Here is a 21,976-nt window from a genome sequence, read left to right as displayed (position 1 = left end):
TTATGCTCCACACGAGCCTCCTCCACCCACCCTTCCTCATCTAAATCTATCAACATTCCTTTCTTCCTCAAGTGCTCATCTAGCTTCCCTTTAAATGCATCTTTGCTATTCGCATCAAGTTAATTGGTTTTGGGTGTTGTTGAATCACAAGGATGAAGGTTCATCCTTTCATAGAAACCTACAATCCCCTCATTAAAGAATTTGATTATCTACTATATCATTCAAGATAGTGATCACGCTTTGTGTAAAGAAGTGCTTCCTGACATTGGCCCTGAATGTGGCTTTTACCCAGTTTGGATCTATGTTTGTTTGTCCTACATTCTTGATTTAACTTGCAATAATGCTCAGAATTAACTAACTATTCCACTCCATACCATTTATAAATGTCTATTAAGTCTCCTCTCAGTTACTTCCTTTCAAGGCTAAAGAAATCAGATGCTATAAGCTCTCCCTCTTTCTCAGTCCTATGATACTCGGGACCGGCTGCATTGTCCCTCTCTGCACCATTTGGCTTTGATGGTTCCCTCGTTCGATCCATGAGTAGTACAGGTTAACCTCCCTTATCCGGAACCCTTGCAACCTGGCCTGTTCTGCATAAGGGGTTTTTCCGGTCGAGGGATGGTCATGTTAAATTGGATGGTACAGGTACTGAGCAAGGGGATATCGGGGCTGGCTGGCTTGGGGCTGGGAGATTATGAGGGGGGGGGGGGTGGCAGTGGATCATTGGGTCAGGTCAGTGATTGTGGGAGTCCGCAGTGAGGAAGATCTTCAGTTTGTTCATGTTGAAGTTCTGCGCATGCGCCACCCAGTGGCCAGGAATGGTTCTGGATGAGGGGCGATTCTGGATAAAGGAGTTCTGGATAAGGGAGGTTCAGCCTGTATTCAGTGTGTGACATTTAAAAAGCACTAAAATGTTTCAGCGTGATGACCTAAACTCTTCTGATTTGGCAATGAAAGTCAGCCCCAGAAAACCCTTGGAAAAGTTCAACATGAAAGACTGCCACACAAGCTCAAGGCAGTAGGTAACTTGGATAAAATGTGTAGGTGGATAAGAAATTGGCTTAAAAAGAGGAAGCAGTGAGTACTCATTCGGGGATTGATATTGGACTGAGCAGAATGAAGCCATGATTTCCCAACATGTGCAGTTGACATTCCTAAAATTAGTCCCTTGCTTTCAGAGTTCTAGATCTAACAGTGCTGCCCAGCTGTTTACACTGTACATTAATGATTTAGATGAGGGGATTAAATGTAGTATCTCCAAATTTGCGGATGACACTAAGTTGGGTGGCAGTGTGAGCTGCGAGGAGGATGCTGTGAGGCTGCAGAGCGACTTGGATAGGTTAGGTGAGTGGGCAAATGCATGGCAGATGAAGTATAATGTGGATAAATGTGAGGTTATCCACTTTGGTGGTACAAACAGAGAGACAGACTATTATCTGAATGGTGACAGATTAGGAAAAGGGGAGGTGCAAAGAGACCTGGGTGTCATGGTACATCAGTCATTGAAGGTTGGCATGCAGGTGCAGCAGGCGGTTAAGAAAGCAAATGGCATGTTGGCCTTCATAGCAAGGGGATTTGAGTACAGGGGCAGGGAGGTGTTGCTACAGTTGTACAGGGCATTGGTGAGGCCACACCTGGAGTATTGTGTACAGTTTTGGTCTCCTAACCTGATGAAGGACATTCTTGCTATTGAGGGAGTGCAGCGAAGGTTCACCAGACTGATTCCCGGGATGGCGGGACTGACCTATCAAGAAAGACTGGATCAACTGGGCTTGTATTCACTGGAGTTCAGAAGAATGAGAGGGGACCTCATAGAAACATTTAAAATTCTGACGGGGTTAGACAGGTTAGATGCAAGAAGAATGTTCCCAATGTTGGGGAAGTCCAGAACCAGAGGTCACAGTCTAAGGATAAGGGGTAAGCCATTTAGGACCGAGATGCGGAGGAACTTCTTCACCCAGAGAGTGGTGAACCTGTGGAATTCTCTACCACAGAAAGTTGTTGAGGCCAATTCACTAAATATATTCAAAAAGGAGTTAGATGAGGTCCTTACTACTCGGGGGATCAAGGGGTATGGCGAGAAAGCAGGAATGGGGTACTGAAGTTGCATGTTCAGCCATGAACTCATGGAATGGCGGTGCAGGCTAGAAGGGCCGAATGGCCTACTCCTGCACCTATTTTCTATGTTTCTATGTTTCTATGTTTCTATGAATGTTTCGGAATACAAAAATGAATCTATAATTATTCATAAAAGTTATTTCATAAATAAAATAAAATATTGCTGTGCATCCGACTTCCTTGAAAATAATCTCCCCAGCTTGTGTGAATTTGAGAATGTAACTCATTTTTGGATACTAATGGAATCAAGGGATGTGGGGATAGTGTGGGAAGGTTGAAAATTAGGCAGAAGATCAGCCATGATCTTATTGAATGGCAGAGTAGGCTCGAACGGCCGAATGGCCTACTCCTAATTCTTATGTTCTTATGTTCTAACCATTTATTGAGAAGATTTTAGAGAAAGAACAGAGGAGCCAATTTGAATCCTGAGTATCTTGTCCTCCACACATACACATGAAATAAAAGCTCGGAAAGTTTATAGATAGCTGGCAGGAGTTGATATAAATAGTTTACAAGCATTACTCACAGTGCGACTTCTGTAGATAAGAATCCACCTCTTTCTTCAGTTGGGAAGGACTGCAGCGTTAGTCCAGGTTTCTCTGTGAGAAGCATCAACTCTGCTTCATGCTCAGCAGAAAGAGACATGGGTCCAGTGCGATGTGTCAGTCAATCTTAGTGAAATGGAAAGTAGCACTATCGCCCAGCACTCCATATAGTGCGCTGGTTAGGATCTGATGAAAGTCACTCCCTATCCCTCCCTCCAAGTTTCTGAAAATGTCTAATTACTTGCGGTGTTCTTCCATTCTTTTAGTCATGAAGAAGGTTTGACTTGTCCCAGTTTCATGACGCCTCAACATACATCAATATACACCCATTTTATACATTGAAAAAGCACTTCAATTGTACTGACTTTATTATGCTGGCAAAGTTTAAGGTCCTGTTTGAGTGTGATTTCAGGATAGAGAACTCCCTGTACCATGCAATACATAGTTTAAGTTAGTTGGATCTGCAGCTGATCAATGAATACTTTTGTCAAACTGGCATTAGTTCTGCCAAAGTTGTCTTAAGATCTCGATTGCCATTATTTACATGGTAATAAATTAGCATAAAATTTCAGTCAGGACGAATACTGCCTGCAGGTACTGTTGGGATTCTAACATTTATTGTACAGAAAGGTACAGTAGCATAATTGTTATGTTACTCAACTAGTAATCCAGAAGCCTGGCTAATGATCTGGGGACATGGGTTCAAATCCCACCACTGGAATTTAAAATTCAACTAAAATCTGTTTTTTAAAAAAAAAGCTACTGTTAGTAATGTTGACCATGAAACTACCAGATTGTTGTAAAAACTAAAAATCACTAATGTCCTTTAGGGAAGGAAACCTACTGTCCTTACCTGGTCTGGCCTATATATGACTCCAGACCCACAGCAATATGGTTGATTCTTAATGGCCCAGTGAGCCGCTCAGTTATTCAAGGGCAATTAGTGATGGTCAATAAATGCAGGCCTTGTCAGTGAACACATTTTTTTTTAAATGCATGAGTTGTCTGAGTGCCAAGTGTCCAAAGTCCTGAGCCACCTATAAAATAATTCCTTTCATCGAGACAACACTAAACTTTATGTAACAGCATAAAAGAAAAACAATAAGAGCTGGTAGAAATACATCTACATACCTATTCTCAGAGATTCACGATGTAAGTAAAATACACAACGGTCATCCCGCAGAAGTACAAATGTAACATAAAAACCATGGTGACCATTTTGTCACCCTTCTGAAGCAAGACACGAGGGAGGGATGCAGAAATAACCTCATCGTCTGGGGCAAAACAGGATAAAGAAAGGACTGGTATATACTTTATGAAAGATGTGTTGCAAGGAACTTGCTTCCCACTGTGCACAGAAAGACATCCAGATGCACCAAGCAATTAATCAAAAATAGATGTTACAATATAGACTGCTGAGGGGAAGCAGCAGATTAGAGACTTGACCTCTGGGTTCAAATTCCAACCGAGACTGATGGGTTGATAGCACCCTATGACCGTAAGGGACCTAATGAGTTCAAGCCGTTTCAATCCAGCCTACAGCACAAATCTGTCCCTAATTTGCAGCTAATTGGAAATGTTACTCAGGCGGGTCCAAGGGCAATGGAAAATAAAGTCAGATGGTCAGGAGGCATTGCTGTCTGAGCTTGGGGTTGAAGCACAGTGTTGCAGCAGATTGGAAGGAGCTTTGCTCTGCATCTGGCTGTGCTGTATCTGACTGGGAACGCTTGATGTTGACACTAGATGCCTGAAATGGAAACCCTTCCATTTCTCAGAGAAGGCATCCTCCACCTTGTTGATCATACAAAATAATCAAGCATTCAGGCTGTGATGCAATATGAGATTTATAGTTGTACATTCCCACAACCAATGGTGAAAGAGATCATAATACTAATTGGTGCACCATTTCTAAAACTTCTTAAAAAATAAATCGCTTTCAAGAAGAGTCCAAGGAATATGTTCACTGTTATCTAAAATGGTCTCCAAATAAACTGGTTTTATTGAGGTGCTGGAGTATTATGGTCTGATTAGCCTGGTCTAAATGTTAGTTTTGCAGGAGAAATGGTGGGGAGCGTGTTTTATTAAAATATATTTCGAGGTTCGATTGATCCAAGTGGATGTGAGTCAGTCAACAGAAATGTTCATTGTGGTGTGCTTCAATATTTGTTGCTTCTTCAGAATCTAAACTGGACCTCGGTGACAGAAGTCTATTGGACTCGTCTTTACTGTGGCGGGTCAGGTACTCTCCTTCGCTGCCATTGGGTTTGGCGTCTGTCGTCAGGCTTTCAAATGTGACATAGGAGTCATTTTCCTCTTCGGGGGGCTTGATCAGAAACTTCCTGCAGCGCCTCCTCAGGGCCCCGCCGCAGACAATGAGGGTGAGAGGGACCACAATCACACAGGCCACTGTGATCACCACTGCGTTAATCAGCTTCTGTGTCCCACTTGCAATCGCCACCTCATCGGTGGAGAAAATCACGCACTGCTCTTTCCTGGGGACCAGCTCTTTGACGCAGATGCAAACGACGTACTTGGTCTGTGGCATTAAACCATCAATGGTGATTTTGGTCTTTCCAGGGCCCACATTTATTCTACGCATCTCCCTTTCGCCAAAAGTAGTGTACAGGATGCTAAAGATGGTGATGTTTGTAGCCTTTGGGGATCTCCAAGCCAGGGAAACACTATGATAGGTACCCCCTATAACTCGAACAGATCTGACCAGGCAGTCTGGTTCCGGTTGCATTGTAGATGGACTAGATGTTATATTACTGGGATCGTTGGCACTTCTTCGCTTTTCCAATAAGCCACTAACTTTGGGAGGATTCGTATTCTGCGAAACAATCTCTGCTGCATCTTCATTTGGATTAATCTGGTGCTTGCTCATGACAATGTAATCAGCCCAACCTATGGAATAGGAACTGTTTGGTAACTGCCTTGGTGATCCTGTGGTAGTCAGGGTGCTCACAAACCGGGCCGTCAGCTTCCTATTGTGTACTGCAGCCTTTCGATGTCTCATGTTTCTGACGCACGTTCTCTTGGATGCGCTTTTGATTGGCACCAATGGGATGACAGAGTTCACCACGACAAGTGAAATCGAAGCCCCTGATGACCCCACCAAATTATTGGCCCTGCACAAATATACACCAGAATCCTGATAGGATACAGCTGATAGACTGAGTGTAGACCTCATTAATCTCTTGTCAGAATTGTCCAGTATCACTGTAAAACACAAAGGATTGTAACACGCCACATTACACTTGTTCCCAGCACATCGTTTTATAATTAAAAATGAAAGCTATTTAAATGTGCCAACTATTCTTCCTCATCTATCAATATTGTACGTAACAATTGTCCAACAAACCTTGTAACCCTTTCTTACAGACAGGGCCGGATTAAAGGCCTGATGGGCCTGGGGCAAACTGATCCCAAAGGGCCGATAGTTCTGTTTGTTCATGTTCATTACATTACGTATATGATTCTCATTCTAAGTATGGAAACATTGGCCAGTATATTCAACAATGAAAGCATATATTCTGTATCAAGTAGGTATATATTCTGGTTCTGGTAACATTGCAATACCAGATTCATATACATAGTTCCTCTCTTATTGTCTATTCTATTCAGCCTATTTGGGAAGGCCTTATATTTTTTTCCTACATTTAGTTGGTGGGCTTATGTTCTTTGGTGGGCCTGGTGCTGCAGGCCCGTCCGCCCCATGGTTAATCCGCCCCTGCTTACAGATGCAAAACAATCTTAAAAAGGAGAGAACAAGATATTCATTTCATGATGGGTTCTTCTAACTTGAAACCTGAAATTTACAACACGTTACAATTGCTCTTGGATTGACCTCGTGAATTTACAAGAAGTTACAATGACCTTGATTTGCCTCTTTAGACCGCCTTCCCACAAGGAGTTCTTGAACAGTGGTCTTAAAGATACAGGTCAAGCAGGCAGCTAAAAATTACAGACAGTTGTATTTCATTTGTCAGTGTCAGCTGTGGCTTAGTGGGTAGCACCCTTGCCTCTGGGTCAGAAGGTTGTGGGTTCAAGTCCCACTCCAGCGACTTGAGCATATAAATATAGCCTGACACTCTGAGGGAGTGCATTACTGTCAGAGGTGCCGTCTTTCAGATCAGACATTAAACCAAGGCCCCACCTGCTCGCTCAGTTGGATATAAAACATCCCATCACACTATTTTAAAGACGAGCAGGGAAGTTATCAGAAACAGATTATCTGGTCATTAGCACATTGCTGTTTGTGGGAGCTTGCTGTGCGCAAATCGGCTGCCGTGTTTCGTACATTACAACAGTGACTGTACTCCAAAATTACTTCATTGGCTGTAAAGCGCTTTGAGACGTCCAGTGGTCATGAAAGGCGCTATATAAATGCAAGTCTTTCTATCTTTTTTCATATGAAAAAATGTTGTTATTGCGCAACAGAATTTCAAGGCCTTGATTATTTACCACTGCTGCCATGTTTCACAGGATATTACTGGTAAATTGTACTGGGCAATTTATTCGATAGGTTTTTGTTAGGCAAGGCCATGATGGGTTACAAAACCAAGGCTGATAGATGGAGTTAAGATACAGATCAGCCATGATCTAATTGAATGGCAGAACAAGCTTTAGTGGGCTGCCTGGCCTCCTCCTGTTCCTATGTTCCCACTCTAAATTACAATCCATAATCCTATTTAATTGGGTTAATCCAGGAACATATTGAAATGTCAAAATTTTAAGTAAAAGATAAACCTATTAGGAGCAGTAGAAGCAATCATTTGCCTCTCAGCAATAGTTTGGTGTAAACTTTTAAAGTGAAGCAATTTTTATGGCATGTAACATGTGGATTATGCAACGTATGATGGATAACTTGGTGTGGTTATAAGACAGTAATTTAATTGAGGGGTTCAAAAGTTGTTAAACTGGAAGAACAAACTTGAATGTTTTAAAATCACCTTTCTAAAATTAGATTATTCTCTTGTAATCACAGTCGCATCCCCATATAGTTGATAAGATCCTGTTTGTGATTCCTATTTTTTCAGCAGCAGTGCTGGCTATAATCAATGAGGGCAAAATGGCCCCTTTTTGAGAGGCCCGTTGGCAGAACATCCGCGGAGTGCTGCACAACTCGCCCCGTTAACGCTGCTCTCCACTTCAGGGTCTGGGGCGGGACTTACTGTGCTGGGCGCAGTAAGTCCCGCCCTGAATGGGTTACCGCCCCCAGTCGGGGCGTGGGGCAATTTCGCCCCCAATGTGTCGACATCCTCAGAGACAGTTCAATGAAAGGTGCAATCACTAAGTTTATTGAGAACGAATGCAAGTAAATAAAATATTGGAGCTCAATGGCTCTTTAGTATACTTTAACCAGTTGAAAAAGGACCTTATTTGTCTTCTCTGAGTCAGAGGTTGTGGGTTCGAGTCCCACTCCAATGACTTGAGCACAACAAAATCTAGGCTGACACTCCAGTGCAGTACTGAGGGAGTCTTTCGGATGAGACGGTAAACCGAGGCCCCGTCTGCCCTCTCAGGTGGACGTAAATGAACCCATGACACTATTTCGAAGAAGAACAGGGGGGTTATTCCCGGTGTCCTGGCCAATATTTATCCCTCAATCAGCACAACAAAAAAAATAGATTATCTGGTCATTATCACATTGCTGTTTGTGGGAGCTTGCTTGTGTGCAAATTGGCTGCCACATTTCCCACATTACAACAGTGACTACACTCCAAAAGTACTTCATTGGCTGTAAAGTGCTTTGAGACGTCCGGTGGTCGTGAAAGGCACTATATAAATGCAAGTCTTTCTTTCTTTCAATGACGAGGCACCTACCTGTTCCATTTAGCAGGGTATATTCGCGTCTATTCCAGCTGACTTTGGGGATGGGAACCCCTGTAGCCACACAATGAAGCGTGACAGTGCTCCCCACGACTGTGGTCACTTCAGCTTCTGCGGCGTGAATAGTCGGACTCTGGCAGCTTTGTAGCTCTATGTTGCTGAAGAGAGTTCCCGAGAGGTTTCCCGGCTCAGAGCACTTTAATCGAGGATCCATCAATGCTGGCATTGGATTGTGCATCTTCACAAAATGAACTAGTTCTGACAATCGGCAGTCACATTCCCAAGGGTTCTCATGTAGTCCTGTTGAAGGGAACATATTTGTATATTTTGTCAAGGTGAAAAGATGACAAAATTCCATCGATCTGAATTGTTGCAAAATAATCCTTCCATTTTAATATATATTTATTTTAAAAATACTATGTACACACTCTCGGGAATGGTAGCATAGTGGTTATATTACTGGACTAATAACTCAGAGGCCTGGACTAATGGTCCAGAGACGTGGCCACGATTTCTCCACACACGGCGGGGTAGATGGCGTGTTGAAAACCCGCTCCCAACTCGAACCCGCGCTCTCTCTGAAATCTTCCCATGCTGGGGCTTGTTAAGCCCGCCCCGCAGGCTTCCCGGCCAATTAAGAGGAAGCCGGTTTGATGACGCGTCATCAGCCGGTTTCCTTAAAGGGACCGTGCCCACAACAGTTTTGACAGTTCTTCTATCAGTGTCTTGTAGCATTAAGGTGCTGCAAACACTGAGAAACACTGCACGGAGGCGCACGGCTGCACCCAGGCTCTCCCATGACTCCCTCCAGATGATTTGGAGGGAGTCACAGCCCGCAGGGAGGTCCTCTTCCCTTCCCATGGGTGGAAGAGACCTCCCTAGGAGACCAACGCAGCCTGGTTGCACATTGCACAGGAGGACACAAGCAGGGATGTCGTCAGGAGGACCAGGCTGCAGTGGCGCAAACCTTTCAATGATCTCAGTCGGTTACTGTAGGCCACACTCAACCTCATCCTGCTGTGCCACTCATCATATCCCCATCACTCTGTCTTCCCTACTCTCCTCCTGCACATCCTTACTCACACCAACTTACCTTGCATCTCCACCCATCCCTCTCTATCTCTCTCTATCTACATTATTAGTTCCCCATTTCACTAGCCACCTCTCACACTCACCCTCATCCTGGTCCAATCATATCAAATAGCAACACACAAGAGTAGGCACTTGGGTCCTTTAGCCAATGTTCAAGTATAGTTAATGTTGATGTATTGTCAAACGTTGAAATCTTTATTTCCAGGACTTTGGACAGATTTGTGAGCACCTTTGGAAGTGGCTTAGTGAGTTATAGTGAATGGTGAGACATAAGGGTACCCTGCACAATGGTGATGAGTGTGAAAGGAATGGGATGCGTTATGGAGCTGGTGTGGGGTGGTGCCAACCTGGTGCATCATGTGGTAGTCAGGGTGTACAGCATCAAGTGAAGTAAATGAGGCCATGATGAGGCCATCCCTGGCCTCCCGGCAGCATTGTGGTCAGTCCTGTGTACTGTGCAACATCAGGTGATTGCGGAGAAGGTGGGTATTGTTGGTAGTGATGTTGGTGTGTTTAGTGATGTTGGTGTTGGGGCTGATCGTGGTGGGATTCTGAGGACTGAGGTGAGATTTCAAGAGTGCCATGCTGCTGGAGTAGATGGCAGGTGAGGTTGAGATGACAGAAGCGATCTGTCAATGGTGAGAGAGGTTGCTCCAAGGAGGTGACAGTGAATGGAGAGTTCACTTCCAAAGTGCATATAGCTCACAAATCCTTTCCAAATCCTGACGGCTTCAGCTTCTGACATTGGAAAGTGAACAACTATGAAATGGTAGCTTTTATACCATTTCTGCAGCTTGTCAACTAGCCAAAGCAAAAGAAAGTCATTGAGAACCCGACACACTTACCTGACATGAAACCCCACAGACATCAAAGTGGTCAAAAGGTTGGTAACATTGTAAGTTCCTGCATTTAAGCACTTAATGATCTTCATTACCTGTCCTGCCGCTTGCTGTCGGGTCTGCTATCCGAACGCAGGCCTGACAGTTGAGAAACTCACACGGAGGCAGGTTCAGAGCAGGATCCCGACCTGCTGTCAATCAAAGCCATTTTGACAGTGGGCCCACCTCCAAACCCGCACTCGCAGGGCTGGGAAGATTCCGACCATGAGTTTACCATGGCAGCTGTGGAATTTAAAATCAGTTTACGAATAAATCTGGAATAAAACGCTGGTATCAGTAATGGTGACCCAACTGGCTCACTAACATCCTTTAGGGAAGAAAATCTGCCGTCCTTACCCGGTCTGGCCTACATGTGACTCCAGACCCACAACAATGTGGTCCACTCTTAACTGTCCTCTGAAATGGCCACTAGCAAGCCACTCCGAAAAACTGCAGCAGTTCAAGAAGGCATCTCACCACCATCTTCTCGAGGGCAATTAGGGATCGGCAATAAATGCCAGCCTTGCCAGCAATGCACACATCCCATCTCTGGGAATGCCAAGCCCAGTTGTAGTGTTCCTATGCTTGCAAACATCACACAACCAAATCTACACCACAAATATGCAGTCTTCACCCACTACACCAGCCAAGACACGCCGATCCAGGCCGACTTGAACAACCTACCACCAAGCTGTCTCAAATCTAGAAGGCCATTTCGCCATCTCCCCTCAGCCTTGATGACTGATGCTGAAATGCTTGGAAGAACTGTGACATATGGAATGGATTCCTTATAGAGGACCCCATAGTACAACCTGAAGGATCAAACCTTCCTCACAAACAGTGGACAACCATCAACCGTCTCAGAACCGGTCATGGTCGATGCTGCCAACTTCTCCATAGGTGGAAGATTAAAGCCTCCCCATCATGAGACTGTGGAGCTCCTAATCAGACCCTGGAGCACATCATCGAGCACTGCCCTCGGAGGGAATTCACAGGCAGCCCACAAGATATCCACACTGTTACACCGGAAGCTTTGGCCTGGATATCCGACTTAGATATTGATATTTGATTTGCTTTGCTACTACCTTAAAAAAGAAGAAATCCACATATATTACTTTTGGGGAGTATTACGCCAATAATTCAGCTAAAAATCTACCGAGTTATTGATGGGATTGTTTACAAACAAACCTATCAAACAACACCGATGAGGCAGAACCGAGGTTCTTTATGCCTACCTAGGACAAGTTTTGAACTGTCAGTCGATGAAGTTGCGTTGTCCACCTGTGGAGCAATCAGCCACGTTGAGATCACTCTGAATGACAGTATGGTCAGCCTATTACTCGATAAATCCAGGTAGGTGATGTTCCTGAAGAAAATGGCTGCACGGGTGGGGAACGAGCGCAGGACATTGCCGTGTAAATCAAGAAGCCAGAGGTGTGGCAAGTAGGAGAGGGCCTCCCATGGAAAGCTGGCCAGGGTGTTGCCATCCAGACGGAGCTCCCTCAGTGTGATCAGGCCCTGCAGACTTTCGCCGTTGAAGCTGCTGATGGAGTTACGGGACAGCCGAAGGCTCTCCAGACTGGAAGCAGAAGCAAAGACCCGAGTCGAAACGTGTCTGATTAATGTTTTCTCAATCACCAGCTTTAAAGTTTCAGCCGGAACGTTGCTGGGAATCAGCGTCATTTCTGGGTTGTTGCACAGCACAGTCCTGGAAGCAAAGAAAATCTCCTGTTTGTTTCATTATTATCTACAAGCTACAAAATAATTTAACAAGCTTTTAAGATAAGAGAAGGCAGCAGGGCGACTTGTCTACTTCTTTGTTGTTCCGGTTTTCTCCCCTCTTCTCTTGAAAACTGCCTCATGCTACAACTGTACAGGATATTGGTGAGACCACACCTAGAGTACTGCATACAGTTTTGGTCTCCTTATTTAAGGAGGGATATACTTGCATTGGAGGCAGTTCAGAGAAGGTTCACTAGGTTGATTCCTGAGATGAAGGGGTTGTCTTATGAAGAAAGGTTGAGCAGGTTGGGTCTATACTCATTGGAGTTTAGAAGAGTGAGAGGTGATCTTATTGAAACGTATAGGTTTCTGAGGAGGGGGCTTGACAGGGTAGATGCAGAGAGGATGTTTCCCCTCTTGGGGGAAGCTAGAACTAGGGAGCATAGTTTCAGAATAAGGGGTCGACCATTTAAAATGGAGATGAGGAGGAATTTCTTCTCTCAGAGGGTTGTGAATCTGTGGAATTCTCTACCCCAGAGAGCTGTGGAGGCTGGGTCATTGCATATATTTAAAGTGAAAATAGACAGATTTTTGAACGATAAGGGAGTCAAGGGTTATGGGGAGCGGGCAGGGAAGTGGAGTTGAGGCCAAGATCAGATCTGCAATGATCTTATTGAATGGCGGAGCAGGCTCAAGGGGCAAATGGCCCACTCCTGCTCCTATTTCTTATGTTCTTATGTTAAGAGCATCTATAAGTGTTACCTGTACTTCTGTATCATGTCCAGATACCTGTAGTCATATTCAAATTTGGACCTAGACAGGTACTCTACTATGAAGAGCAGGGTCCATGAGATCAAAGACAGATCCTATCTACATCTGATTGCCATTGGATTTTTCCGTCACCAAACTGAACCCTGGCTGATTTAACCCTCCCTGACCAAGGAAGATGATGCCAATTGTAATGCCCTCAATCCAGCTTTAGCTCAAATCAGCTAACTCAGCATTGAGCAGGGACCAAACCTGGGACTGTCCTAGACTGTATGGTTCAGTAGCACACTGCAATAACGAGTTTCTTTTATATAGCACTCCACGCATTAAGAAAAACATTCACAGAATGCTTTAACCTTCAGAAACTGAATTAAGCAGGAAACAGAAGTAAATGTAGGAAGAGAGACTGAAGGACATGGTCAAAGAGGAGAGTTCTTAGGGGGATTGTAAAGGCAGTGAGGGAGGAGCAAGGCAAGTTGGAATGGGAGAGAAATTCAGGCCGCAGAGGGTAAATGATTGACCTCTGATTGTGGAACAGAGTGAGCGTGGAACAAGTGGGAATTTGAATCAAATGAGTTATGTGGGCAAAGATGAATGGCTGGAAAAATTGCTGAGATCTGGAGTGAGACCAGGGAGAGATTTGAAGACAGGAACAGGGTTGTTCAAGTCCATTAGCGCAGGGAGGAAGTGGTAGTTGGCACTGGTGGAGGTACGAGTGTGGGAGAGGACACGGCACTTGGAATTTTGAATTAGCTGAAGTCGTGACGGTGATGCCCGAAAAGCCAGTGAGAGCATTAAACAACCCTACCCTTGAAATGTTGAGGGTGTGGTTTAGGGCTTCAGTCACAGCAGGGTGCTAGGCACCAGAAGGCAATGATCTGGAGGTGTGAGAATGTGTCTCGGTAATGGCCTAGCAATCTGCTGAAAAGTTCAGCTCAGGGTCAACCAGGACCCCAAGGTTGATCATCACCTGATTTACCCTGAGAGGGCAGCCAGGGGTCTTGATGGAGTTGGGGCCAGACATACATAGGTACTTCCAGGAACTGAAAAAGATTACTTTAGTTTTGCTGACATGAGCTGAAAGAAACTTGGGTGCAAGGCTTATTGTTGGAAAACAAATGGAGTGGGTGGGGTATATCTCACTTATCTACTTTTAATCTCAAGAACGATCAACTTTATTGCACCAAAGAAAGTGCTATTATCAGAAACAAAATTGTGCTAAAATTAAAAATATGCTGCGGGAAAAATAATTTGACAGTGAAGTGATGTCTCGGGAATGTGTGGCACACTGGGCTAGAGCTTGGAGCAGTGTCTACTGGGTTCAGGATGTAAATCCAATTCAATCAAAGGCAGCAAAAATATTTTAACGGTGTCTGAGAGATCAGAAATAAATGATTTGTGCCCTTTCAACTCAGGTCATTGAGAACATCAACCCACGACACAAAAACATCACCCCTGTAATGTATGCACCCGTGAGTAGGCTTACAGGTTTGTAGAGCTGTTGCATTGCGAGTAGCTTAGCCAGTCACATGATGTTCACGAGGCTCAATAAAACCCCAGCCAGTCGGATCTAGGTCACCCACGATGAGGTATGCAGTTGTGAGTCTAGTGGATGAACTGGTAATGTGTGGTGTGATTGTTAAACCTTTGTTATTAAGAACTAGTTGGTTTATTAACGATGTGTTGCTATGAATTCTTAAGCAAAGAACCCATGAAGCAAATACATTACAGCCCTAAACTGGGAAAAATGTGCAATAACTGCAGCTGAGGTAGTAAATGGGAACGGGCGATGGAAAGGGAATGTTCGTAGTTGCACCTGACTGGTGCTATATGAATTATGGGAGGTTGAATGTTGTTCCCATGAGGGATGGAAAAGACCTTCTCGTATTGCTGTTCATCCCTCATCTTGAACACCCGCAGTGTGGGAACCAGCATACCATGTCAGGAACTTTCTTCAGCAGAAAATTCACAATTTTACGTTTCAAATTTAACAACAAAAACTTGTAACGCAGCAAAACCCAAGGCACTTCACAGCAGCGTTATCAAACAAAATTTGACACCGCGCCACATAGGAGATATTAGGGCAGAGGTAGGTTTTAAGAACCGTCTTAAAGGAGGAAAGAGAGGTAGCGAGGCGGAGAGGTTTAGGGAGGGAAGTCCAGAGCTTCGGGCCTTGGTGGAGCGATTAAAATCGGGGGTGCTCAAGAGGCCAGAATTGGAGGAATGCAGAGATCTCGGAGGGTTGTAGGGCTGGAGGAGGCTGGAGGCTTTAACAGGGGCCCTTGCTTTAACACCAACCAGAATGAGTCCCTGTAGGACATAGTTACTTGTGCCAAATTGCTGTAGAATTGATCTACAGCACAATCTGAAACACCATCTTTTGGCACCTTTTATTTTTGATCTGATCTTAAATCCATCACAAGCAATTGCTGTTTTTGACATTTTGGTGAATAAATTATACATAAATGATGTACAAAATATTACAACACGATTAAATTCAAAAGCATCCATATAAATATTCTCATGCAAACAAATTGCATTTTGAAAAATACATCCACATACAGTTAAGAACACAAAATAATAAACAATCCCAGCATGGGTTCACCACTGCACAAGCTCGGCACATCTTTGATGAGCTGGGGCGCGATTATTGCCCGTTACAGGAATTTTCCCTGACCCCAGTTGATTTTCAAGGGCCATAGTCATTTGCATTTTTCAGTTGGATTCCGCCGTCTCTGCCTGGGGCAGAGACTGGGCATCAGCAGGTCTTGGGGTCCTGCCATAGTCTAGCTTAGCCGATGACCTCTTCAATGACTGAAAAAAAATGTGTTCCTGGGATGTGGGCGTCGCTGGCAAGGCCAGCATTTATTACCCATCCCACATTACCCTTGAGAAGATGGTGGTGAGCCGCCTTCTTGAACTGTTGTAGTTCGTGTGGTGAAGGTGCTCCCACAATGCTGTTGGGAGGGAGTTCCATGATTTTAACCTAGCGACGATGAAGGAACGGCGATTTAACTTCCAAGTCAGGATGGTGTATGACTTGGAGGGGAACGTGGAGGTGGTGGTGTTCCCATGCGCCTGCTGCCCTTGTCCTTTTAGCTGGTAAAGTTTGCGGGTTTGGGAGGTGCTGCCGAAGAAGCCTTGGCGAGTTGCTGCAGCGCATCTTGTAGACGGATAGACCGAAGAAATTTTGATTCAAGTGACCGCTCTGCCGCTCAGAGCAACACGGAGTTGACAGGGGCACAGAGGCGTCCCTTGCAACAAGTGTTGCTGAGGCACAAATGAAAGGAAATGAGGCGTAAGATGCAATCCCATCATTTGCCAGTAATTATAACAAGCCTGATGTCACTTCAGGTGGCAAGCGCCAGAAGCAGCAGGGGCAAGTGGGGAGTGGGTGGAGGGATTCCCAGAGAAACTTTCACTACATTCCATTGGAATAACTCCAGCTTCCCAGGAAAATCTAGCTTAATTTACTTTTATTTCTCCTTCATTGTTCTCATTTACCATCAAATGTACTGTCTGTATTTGTCAGTAATATACCCTATGGGCAGTGCAACTGAAAGCCAAGTGTCTTAATGAAGTGGCCTCACTTTTAATTAGGGGAGATGGACAAGTCTCTACTAATCATTAAGAGCTAATGGATGAGGTCTACAGATACGATTGAATGGCTTCTGACCTTACATTGCTGTAATAATAGACATCACACCAGAGGTACTGCATAATAATTTATTGAATTGAATGTTGTCTCAATATTTACCATTTTGCTTTATTTTACTATAGATTACACAGATGAGTTGCAAAGTAAATTGTATTGAAAAAAATATATAATGGTAAATATTAAATATTCTGTATAGGATTTAAGAAAGGAAAACACAGCAAAATTGCCCAGTGATTTTTAAGCATTGTAAAATATTTGCAGAGATACGCAACGACAGTCTACAATTTAGCACAGTACAAAATGCACATACACAGACATTATCCCAGACACCAAATTATCCTGGTCACTCAAAACAGATTAAAAGATCACAACCAAAATGAATCTCTTTCCAAGTAAATATGCTGAACATTGGAGATAATAAATGGAAGTTCAGAAAGGAGAATTTATGCCGTACAAATATCCAGTATGAGTCTGTCAAAGAATGATATTCCCCTCCCAATCTAAGACCAATTTTGAACTGCCCAGATACCTTGTCTTGAGTTCATCACTGCGACTCTGGAAGGTACAGATGCACTGGGAAGGACACAGGCAGAATGCCACAGCTAGATATCCAAAACTCAAAAGGCAAAGCAACCAGACGTTGAGCGACATCTTCTCCGCAGGTTACGGCACCTGGTGATCTGAAGCACTGTCCTGCTTAACTCGGTATCAGCAGCATCTCCCTGTCTTCGTGGCTCACAACCCCACAGTACTCAGCTGCTGCAGCGCGAATCCCGAGATAAAAAGGATAGAAAAGGATTAAGGAGGGCTTTTTAGTATCGTGAGGATGACATGTGGTCTGGACACCACTGGGACAGTATTATACCGAGAGAAAACATGCAACTGTGTGAATTGTCCCAGGTATATTCTCTTCTTTTTGAATGCATAAATATTTAAATGCATAGGTGAGACTGAATGCAGAGATGACATTCTCTAATGCTATTGAGGGAGAGTGGGAATGGATTAGATGTCTCACGTGGAACAAAACACCAGTGTAGATGGGCTGATGGGCTGTTTCTGTGCTGTACCTGTTATGTATATAAACATTACTAATGTGTAAGATTTGCCACCAGGGGGCGCACCTGTGGGAGACCCAAGGGTCAACTGCATACCTTGGGCAAGCAGGTATAAAAGGCAGTCTACCATGCTGCCTCCCCACTCTGGAGTTACAATCAAGAGACCAAGGTCACAACAGTTTGAGCTTAAGATATACAGTCTTGTGGAGTTATTCTAAACGTAACAGTACCATTCTATGATTCTGAAACAAACACAACATGTTAAATATATTTAACTTTCAGGACTGTTTGTTATTTGTGTAAGTCAGATGGCACAGGCTGTTAAACCTCCACGAAACCAAAGATAAATCTTGTGCGCAGTATAGTTGGCATGCTGCCCTACGCAGGACTGTTATTACTAGTCACAAAAGCAGCATACAAGTCCCAGAGTGGCACAATGTTCAAGGCGTGCTTGAGTAATATATGTGAGGTGAAACCTGTTGGAGGAAAAGACCTCTGGTGGGCCTGTGGGCAGCAGGACAATTAAAAGGCAGATTACGTAAGTGCCTTTTAAAGGCCCCTCTTGTTGTGTTCTTTTAGCTCTAACCTGACATTTAGGCTTTCATGAGCTGTAGTGCCAGGTGTTGTGATTGATTTATTTATTTTGCTGCAAGCCTCAAAGGCAACAAGGGATGGGCAATATATGTCGGCCTTGCCAGCGACAACTGCATCCTAAGAATGATTAAAAGAAACAAAAAATGCCCTCTGCTGGCAATAGAAGGTTTGCCACCAGGAATCCTTCAATGTGACCTGTTCGGGGCGGGGGTGGGAAGCGGACCAGTAGAAGGGTGGTCAGGCTTTCCGACAGGTACTCTGTGCTCTCCTGCCCGCACCTACTCCCCAACAGCTACAAAGAAGTCAAAGTCCTCACTTTGGCCGACATGGTCAGTGGGGACTTCTCTCCCAGTGATGTCTCCATTAACAGACCACCCCGTGGCATCACAATTACATGTGTCTAACCTCCATGTGGGAAGTTTATTGCCTCACCATCACAGCGTGGTATTGCATGGAAGATGACATGCCAGCATGATCAGGAACCAATGTTGCCTGTTTGGCTACACTTACCAAGATGCCACAAAGCATTTCTGTGGGCCCTGACAAACTCTGACTGTGGTAACCTGCCTTCTCAGCATCTATATACTTACACCCCTAGATCTTTCCAATCCTCCACACACGTTAGCATTTTTCCATTGAGTGCTTACTTCATTTCCTTATTTTTCCTTCCAACATGCATCACTTCATACTGCTTTGCATTAAATGGCATCTTCCACTTGTCAGGTCATTCTACCCACCAGTCTGTGTCTTCCTGAAATCTTTTACAGTCCTCTTCACTGTTTGCCAAACTGCTTACTTTTGTGTCATCAGCAAATATTGATATTGTGCTCCTAATGTCCAAGTCCAAATCAATATTTTTCAGCTGTCTCAAACTATCCAGCCTTGTCTATTACGAGTCACAATTTACCGATTGCTTTGGTTAACTTCGTTTAGCTAAGGTAACTACATTTGCCAACTTACTGCATCTGCTAAATAAAGTAAAAAAATTATATTTTGTTCAATCAATATTGTCTTGCTGTCTCAATTAGCCTCAAGACTAGCCTTTCTCCATTTTAGACTGTTGTCTATAACCTTTTGTTTGGTGGCTATTGATTTTATTTCTGGATGTGAACTTTTGCAAAACGATTAGGGATTTTTTTGTGTTCAGTGATCTAGTAGGTATTTTCCATTACTTGATTATGAATGTAGCTGGTATAAAGCATGTTAAAGGACTGCACCATTAATAAATATGGTGCAGACTCCATTCACAAATTGCATCTCAAGTTAAGATTTCCTTAATCTGACCGGTTGCTCAGCCGTATCTGAAAATCCAAACCAAATCATGGTTCGCATCCTTCCCCATCTGTTAGTTTGCAATTTATAGAAAGCATACTTATTTTAATGAAATCTGAACTCATTGAGATATAGTGTAGAGATGGATTATCTCATTCACATGGCATGATTATATGAGCATTCTCAGAGTTTGACTGACAGTAATAATCATTTGGTTGGGTGCAAATAATTGCTTTGTCAGTTTACACCAATGGCACTTCAATAATCAAAACATTGTTTGGCCAATGGTGCAGCACAGACAAGTTTTTAAAATTAATTTAGCTGCCAATTTTCTCTGGCAATTTTTCTCCATTCACCCTCTCCCTTGAAGCCACCGACTCGTCACAATTCCTTGGGGCTGGTGTCCCCACTGGTGACAGGCCCAAATGGCTGTTGTTCATATGTGGGTCATGACAGTAGGTATTGACCATAGGGAGCATCTCAACAGAGCCCGATCCAGTCCTTGCATGAAGTCCGCAACCCCATCGTTGCAGAAGTGGGTCACGGGTCAAGTAGAAGCAGTAACCCTGGTTATTTATCCATACTCTAAATCAAGGGTGTTGCGGCCAATTCAAGTTTTAAAAATTTCGTTCATGGGATGCGAGCGTCGCTGGCAAGGCTGGCATTTATTGCCCATCCCTAATTGTCCTCCAGGTGGTGGTGTGCTGCCTTCTTGAAGCACCGAAGTCTGTCTTCTTTGTTGTGGATTGGTACAACTGAGTGGCTTTCTAGGCCTTCTCAGAGGACAGTTAAGAGTCAACTACATTGCTGTGGGTCTGGAGTCACATATAGGCCAGACCAGGTAAGGGTGGCAGATTTTCTTCCCTCACGGACATTAGTGAACCAGATGGGTTTTTACGACATTACTGGTCATCATTACTGTTACTAACTTTTTATTCCAGATTTATTTAATTAACCAAATTTAAATTTGAACTCATGTCTCTGGATTATTAGTCCAGTTACATAACCACTATACTACCGTGCACATTGCCCATTGCTGTCACGGCAGCTGAGAACAGTTAATTCATCACAAACCATGCACAGGCAGTTTCAAATGACAATGGACAAGTCAACAAAAATTAGGTCACGTTCTTTAAATGTATAAATACTTATCTTTCCTTTCCTAAATATACTAAAACTTTCTGCATAGTATAGAAATGGTTCTCAGCATGTAATATTTTCTGGCAGAGTGAATAACAATTTGATCCAAGCTTCTTCCTTGCTGTCTGTGATCCGACTGCTATGCCAAGAAAAGGTTTAATGCACTTGCCTTGAAAGTGTGACTGCCTTTTAAATGTCCTCCCACCTACAGGTCCACCCGGTTAGATTAAGGAAATCAGAAATGGAGATGCAATTTGTGACTGGAGTCTGTACCAGATTTGCCTTCAAGTGACTCACCATCAGATTTCTGCTTCCTCTTTGTGCCTAGACTGCTCCACACTTCCTCCGATAATGAAGCTAAGTTTGATTGCTCAATGTGAGTTATAATTCTTCCTATTACACATGGCAACATAGGTTGGCAAACTAACATGTGTCATGTGCGTTTAACAGCATCATCATTACACTCAAGGAACCAAATACCAAGATTTTCGGCCTGTTGCCGTCTCTGTTCACGCCCCGGAGGAGCGGTAATGGTGGCAGAAATCACTTCTGGGCTGTTGACTAGCTTCCAGCGCCCCGCCCGGACATTCGGTGCCTGGTTTGTGGGGGTGTGGAGCAGTACTGCCCCAGAGAGGCGAGCCGGTGTGCAACCAGCCCCTCGTGGGACACCTGGGAAAGCTGGAGGTCCGAGCTGTACCGGCCGCAGTGAGGGGAGGAATGTCTGCCTGAGGTAAGTGTGATTGTTTTTAAAAAAAAAACATTATTTTTGCGATTCATGTTGATGTGGCGTCAGTAAGGTATTGGGAATGTTTTTGGTGTTTTTTTTGCCGATTTTGTTTTGTCCAGGGAAGCCTCTCTTCGTCTCCAAGGCCGGCTGTTTAGCTCAGGATTTTCAGTTGCTCAGCCGGCCTAGCACCCTAAAAGAGCTGTGGAACGCCTCTGCTCCACACTCAGCGCTCAGCTGATGAATTTTGCGGCTGCAGACGCAAACCATTTCCAGGTGCAAAATTTACCGCCCCGTCTGGGTTAACGCCTCAAAAGAGGCGAGACCGAATTTCCACCCCATAGTACTTCCATTGGTGATATGAATTTTTAAAACTGTGCTCTTTAAATTGTAGCATCTATAATTTTAACTCTGAACTTTTCTTGCCGTACATACATTTTTGAGGGAAGTGCCTGATACTGAGGTGTCAACCGTGGCTCACTGTTGCAGAAAGTTGTGGATTCAAGTCACACTCCAGAGACTTGAGCACATAATATAGAAAGGCACTCTGAGGGAGTGCAGTACTGAGGGAGTGCTGT

General features: G+C 44.1%; 1 protein-coding gene across 1 annotated transcript; it reads right to left on the bottom strand.

The window, feature by feature from the left end:
* Positions 1 to 4,791: 4,791 nt before the first annotated feature.
* Positions 4,792 to 17,264, bottom strand: lrit1a (leucine-rich repeat, immunoglobulin-like and transmembrane domains 1a). The gene is made up of 4 exons (XM_070865363.1): positions 17,143 to 17,264; positions 11,701 to 12,173; positions 8,490 to 8,795; positions 4,792 to 5,882 (listed from the first exon to the last, which is right to left on the bottom strand). The coding sequence occupies exons 1-4, from the start codon at positions 17,262 to 17,264 to the stop codon at positions 4,792 to 4,794; spliced, it is 1,992 nt and encodes a 663-aa protein (XP_070721464.1).
* Between the last annotated feature and the right edge of the window lie 4,712 nt (positions 17,265 to 21,976).

Source organism: Pristiophorus japonicus, chromosome 22 (genome assembly GCF_044704955.1).
Source record: "Pristiophorus japonicus isolate sPriJap1 chromosome 22, sPriJap1.hap1, whole genome shotgun sequence".
Lineage (NCBI taxonomy): Eukaryota > Metazoa > Chordata > Chondrichthyes > Pristiophoridae > Pristiophorus > Pristiophorus japonicus.
This window is presented reverse-complemented; position numbering and strand designations above follow the sequence as displayed.